Source organism: Thecamonas trahens (assembly GCF_000142905.1).
Source record: "Thecamonas trahens ATCC 50062 unplaced genomic scaffold supercont1.8, whole genome shotgun sequence".
Lineage (NCBI taxonomy): Eukaryota > Apusomonadida > Apusomonadidae > Thecamonas > Thecamonas trahens.
Window position 1 is genome coordinate 113,634 of NW_013657672.1, and position 5,688 is coordinate 119,321.

Sequence of the window (5,688 nt, forward strand, 5' to 3'; positions counted from 1 at the left end):
ACCCCCCCCCCCCCCCCCCCCCCCCCGTCCATCACCCTCTTCCTTGCGTGGTTCATTTTTAGGGAACAAAGCGTATTGTCCCGGTACGAGACACAAAATGTATACAAGCCCACAAACAAATTTTCCTCCCATTTCCCACAACCCATCACCTCTCTTCCTTTTCACAATGGGTACGAACGAATTCACTGTGAGCCATGTCCCGCTACGCCTGCCCCCCCCCTCCTTGCGACCATAGACAACCAGTCCCTACGGCCACTCCCTCCCCCCCCCCCCCCCCCCCCTCCCACCCACAATCATAACATCTTCAACCCATACCACAAATACCCCCTTGTACCCTCCCCCACATACCTGTCCTCGTCATCACTCCCCACACCTCCACTAGCCCGCAGGCACCGAAGGAAATAGTGTCCAAAACAAAGCCGGCGACAGGAAAGCTGCTCAGTGGCGGAACGGCTGGTAACAACCCCAAAGACGGCCTGGGCCAAATGGCGCACACCATCATGCCAAACAAACGTTGCCCTCGTCAGCCTCATGCCCTCCCCGGGTTTTTTTTTCATTGGCGGCAGACCCAATCTGGGCCTATTGCTCTGGCACGTACCGAGGTCTGCAGAGATCATGGCGATACTCACACACACAAGGCCGGGGTGCGGTGGATGATAGCGGTGCCCGAGAGCGAGATGATGGACACTCTTCCGCTTCATCTTTTCCAGAACTCGCCTAACAACAAGGTTTGTTTTGATTGTCCGTCGGAAAAGGTGGTGAGCATTGTGATGGACTACGGCGTGTTTGTCTGCAAGCGGTGCGGTGCCCTGCACGCCAAGATGGGCCGCAAGACCAAGTCGGTCATGGCCCTGTTTACTCCCGACGAGATCCACTTCCTGGAGGGGCGAGGCAACACCGTCGGCCTGGCATTCATTCTTGCTCGGTGGCCCGAGGGCCAGGATCCGATCCCGCACTCGGACACCAAGGAGGTGGCCACGTTCATGCATGCAAAGTACACCCAGAAGCAGTACTGGAACGATGCTGCGCTGGCGCCGGCCGAGGAGGCGCAGCGTGCCGAGTACGCCGCGTTCAAGGCCGCCAAGCTGGAGGAGGACGTCCGGCGGGCCGACCAGCTTGCGCAGCAGGCGCGCCGCCGCAAGATCTCTGCCGAGGGCACCTCGTCCGGCGGTGCGTATGGCGTGGTGAAGAAGAACGCGGTGTCTCGGACCCGCGACTTTGGGCGGGTCTCGCGCGCCCGTGCCACCTCGATGTCGCAGGTCGCCGAGACCGTCATTGGCGCAGCCGAGGCCGGCAAAGTTGACCAGGTCCGCCAACTCATCGATCGCGGTGCCGACATCAACCAGCCGACCAAGTCAGGAACAACCGCCCTCCATCGCGCCGCCGCCAAGGGTCACATTGCCGTCGTCGAGCTCCTGCTCGACCGCGGTGCCTTTATGGAGGCTGCTGACCGCTGGGGCGACCGTCCGCTGCACAAGGCCGCGCACAACCTCCACCGCGACGTCATCGAATTGCTCCTCACCAAGGGCGCACTCTATCTCGTCACAAACGCCGACGGCCTCCGTCCGGACCAGATGGCCACAGATCCCGAAGTCAAGGCCCTGTTCCAGGCCGCCGCCGACAAGGCCGGCGTCCCGCTGGCCTCGGAGTCTGTCCCGCCGCTTGCGATGGCCCAATCGCGGCTCGGCCCGGCGGCTCGTCGCGGCCGCGCCCGGGCCGCAACCATTTCGGGAACCCAGCTCCCGCCGCGCTCGTCGTCGCTCCGCTCGTCGTCGCTGCATGCCGCGGATGCAAATGCCGCCAACCCATACTCGGGCTTTGAGGCCGTTGTACTCTTCGATTTTGCGCCGCAGTATGAGGCTGAGCTCGGCGTTTCGGCCGGCGACGTCATTGTCGTCGAGGACGAGCACCCGTCGACCGGCAAGGGTTGGTGGCTCGCCCGCAAGGGCCACGTTACTGGACTCGTTCCGGCCGCCTACTGCGAGATCAAGAACAAGAAGGGCCCGCACTTTGTGCGCTCACTTATTACGCCGGACACTCAGGTCGCCGGCCGCCCACCGGCACCGATGCCCACCGATGCCTCTGCACCCGATCTCCCACAGAGGCCGGCCAACTCGGTCCCGCTGGTCTCGCTCACCTCGCCGGCAGGCCAGACCACCGCCGCGCCGACAACAACCGCCCCACCCCGTGCGATCGGCCGACTCCGCTCAAACTCGGGCGGCAAGCGCGATCGTCCCCAGTCGATGTCGATGGCCGACTTTAACTGGGATGCCCTTGACGCCGCTACCGGCCCAGCGCCGGCCGCCGCCCTTAACGCCGCCTTTGGCGCTCCGGCCGCCAACGATCCGTTTGCTGCCGCCTTTGGCGCTCCGGCCCAGCCGGACGCCCAGCACCCGCAGCCGGCCGTCACGCCCTCACTCCCGCCGTCGCTCATTTGATGCTGGGATCCATAAAGTGCTACCTGCTGTGACACACATCCTGACTCACACCGCCGCCACGCCCGAGGTGATGGCAGCAAGGCCTGACGAAGCCGGCGCCCCGTCCTCGCCAACGGGAGCGTCCACGCCATCACTCGGCCCAGCATCTTGGCCGGCGTCGGTATACTCGGGCGCGTCGGCGTGCATGAGGAGAAACTCGACCCAAAGGTCAGAGAGGCCCTTGCCGCTTGCACTGGTGCCAGCAGAGCCTGCAGAGCCGCTGCTGGTCGGGCCAAACCACGACGAGATCCAGCCGGTGAGGCCGGCGCCTGCGCCGACTCCGATAGCCGCCTGCTGTTCTTCGTCCAGGTCGAGCATCGACGAGAGGACGCTCAGCACGCCCGCCTTTTCTGCATCGGCCTTGGTGAAGTATGTCACGAGGAGGTTGGCCACCAGAGCCTTGTCGATACGGGCGTCGCTGGCGGTGAGCGCCTGCTGTGCAGCCATCATTTTCTGCATCGACGCCTTGATTGCCACCAGCTCGTCCTGCACTGTGTGCAGTTCGGTGGTAGTGTGGCTGAGTCGGGCCTGAGTCCGGGCCCCGACCTCGCGGGCCTCGGCAAGCTCGCGCTGCAACACCGGGACCTGGTCCAGCTCGGCCTCGAGCGCAGCAACCTTGGCTTGGGCCGCAGTGAGCGCCTCGGTCGCCTCGTCGACCCGCGCAGCCACAAGCTCGTCCTGCGACTCTTGGAGCTGGTCGACAACCGAGACGAGGTTGCGGTTCTCGGTCGCCAGTCGCTCCACCTGAGCATTGAGCGTGCTCGCCTGCTCGCGGCTCGCCTCCAGCGCTGCCCGGGTTTCCTTGAGTTCAGCTGCCGTCGCCTCGTGGGTCTCGGACGACGCCCGCCCCTGTAGGTCGAGCTGGGCCCGGAGCGCCGCGAGCTCCTTGTCCGACGCGAGCACCTTGGCAGCGTGCCGCTCCTCCGACTCGATGAGGTGCGCCTTGAGTCGTTCGAGATCCTTACGCGCTTTGGCGTACGGCTCGGTGACTTCAGTCAGAGCTCTCTGGTGCGCCATCGCCATTTCGGTCCGCTCCATCTCGGCAGCGGCGAGTGCCTGCTTCTGCTTTTGAAGTTGGATCGAGAGCGCCTGCACATGGGCGCGCTCAGCCTCGAGCGCGTCTTTGGCACCGGCCTGGACGCGTGAATTTTCCAGCTCCGAACCCAGGCGCACGAGCTGTTGGCTGGCCTCCCGCAGTTCGTTCTCCAGCTCGGCCGCCCGCCCGGCCGCATGCTGTGCCTCCTCCAGCGCTCGCGCCTGCTCTGCCGTTGTGCCGCGGGCAGCAGCAAGCGCTGATTCGAGCTCTGAGATCCGCGCCGCACCTGCAGACCCCTCTTGCTGCACTGCCGCAAGCGTCGATTCGAGCTCAGAGACGCGTGCTGCAGCGGCCGCAGCTGCAGCCTGGGCGTGAGCAGCATCGTCGTCATTGCTCCGTGCTGCGGCAACGGCAGCCTCCAACTCGCGAATGCGCGAGGCAGCGGTCTCAGCTGCAGCCTGTGCCCGACTCTGTGTCTCGGCCAGCGCTCTGTCGGACGCCATAGCGGCCTCCCGCGACTCACGGGCCTGTGCTATCTTGGCATCGATGGTCGTGCGTGCAGCATCCAGCTCGAGAGCAAGCTTGGCGCGCGCATCCTCGGCGGCAGCTGCGGCCTGTTGCGCGACTTCGAGCCGTGAGCGAAGGGCAGCAAGCTCTGCATCGCGCTCTGACACGGCGGCGCGCTCGGAGGCGAGGCTATTGGCAGCAGCGACGCGTTCGTTGGCCAGCTCACGTTCTGCAGCGGCCACACGGTCGCGAGCGGCTGCGAGCGCCTCGTCGCGCTGGGCGAGGAGGCTTTGGGTCTGCTGCGAGGCATCGGCCCGGGCAGACGCCTCGGCTTGGGCCAGCTGATTGCGGAGCTCTTCGGCGTCGCGAGTAGCAGACGCCAGTTGAGCCTGGGCCTGTTGGACCTCGGCAGCAGCTGCATCGCGAGCCGCGGCAAGTTCCGCCGTGAGCTTGGCGTTGGTAGCGTTGAGCTCGACAATGACCGTGCGCATGCCCTCGACAGTACTCTCTGTCTGGTCGTGGACCTGTCGCGAGGAGTCAAGCTTTGCGACCAGCTTTGCGTTTTCGGCAGCCAGCGCATCGCGCTCGGCCACCACATGAGCCACGCACTGCTCGACCGAGGACAGCAGAGCTTCGCTGGGAGATTCGGTGTCGTGATCGCCAGCGGCGCCGCGTCCGATGACCGACGTCTCGTGGGTGAGCTGTGCCACCAGCTGCTCTTGCTGGACGCGAAAAACGTCGAGCTGGGCGGTGGCGCGCTCGAGTGCGGTCCGCAGCTCCTCGTTGCGAGTCATGAGGTCTTGGCTCGGCTGGGCCGGGACAGCCGGTTCCTTGACCGCCTGTGCCATACGCTTGTACATGTCGCGTTCCTCGCGGATCTCGATCAGCGCATCCTCCAGCTCCTCGATGCGCGCCTCGAGGCTGGCGACCGAGTCATTGGCGGCCGGGGCGGCGCCTCCAGCCACCGCCACTTGGAAGGCGGCAACGCTCGGCTGCGAACCTGCGGTCCGAGCCTCGTTTAGCTGCGCAGTGAGGCTCTGGATGTGACTGTCCTTTGACGACACGATGTCTGCCAGCTCGTGGCGCGAGTGCTCCAGCTCGCGCCGGAGACCAGTAGCCTCGTCTTCCAGCGACGCCACCAACTTGCGGGTCTGTGCCAGCTGATCGCGGTGCTGGGCAAGAGCACCCTCGAGCACCTTGACCTTACCTTCAGCCGAGAGCCCGACGCCTGAACCCGAGCCAGCACCGGCTCGGATCCGGTGACCATGAATCGGCGGAGCTGACGCCGACGCCGATGCCGTCGATGACGCCGACGCCGATGCCGACGTCGGACCCGACGCCGATGCCGGAGACGCTAGCGACGGCGAGAGACGTGGCGAGCCTGGACGAGAGATATCCTCCACCGTTGTCTCATACACCTCCTCCTGGACCTCTAGCAACAGATCTTTGGTCAACTCGCCCGCTTGTTCCGCATACGTGCTCTACATCCGTACCATGATGCCGACCAGGGAGAGAGTGAGCGCATTCAGGCGAGAAAGGAGAAGGGGGGCACCCCATACGTACTCGGGCTCGGTTTAGCCATGCAGCAGCCAGCAGCCACACCGATGACTGCAAGCAGGTAACAGTCCCATGATGCCACACCACGCCCTTCCCTTGTCCCCCCCCCCG

General features: G+C 65.2%; 2 protein-coding genes across 2 annotated transcripts; one reads left to right on the top strand and one right to left on the bottom strand.

Moving 5' to 3' along the window:
• The first annotated feature begins 151 nt into the window (after positions 1 to 151).
• On the top strand, positions 152 to 2,474 carry AMSG_02015 (MHC_I family protein). The gene is made up of 2 exons (XM_013905594.1): positions 152 to 170; positions 661 to 2,474. The coding sequence occupies exons 1-2, from the start codon at positions 167 to 169 to the stop codon at positions 2,436 to 2,438; spliced, it is 1,782 nt and encodes a 593-aa protein (XP_013761048.1). The 5' UTR covers positions 152 to 166; the 3' UTR covers positions 2,439 to 2,474.
• On the bottom strand, positions 2,419 to 5,577 carry AMSG_02016 (uncharacterized protein; the record flags this gene model as incomplete). Its single annotated transcript, XM_013905595.1, has 2 exons — positions 2,419 to 5,499; positions 5,573 to 5,577. The coding sequence occupies 2 exons, from the start codon at positions 5,575 to 5,577 to the stop codon at positions 2,484 to 2,486; spliced, it is 3,021 nt and encodes a 1,006-aa protein (XP_013761049.1). The 3' UTR covers positions 2,419 to 2,483.
• Positions 5,578 to 5,688: the final 111 nt, after the last annotated feature.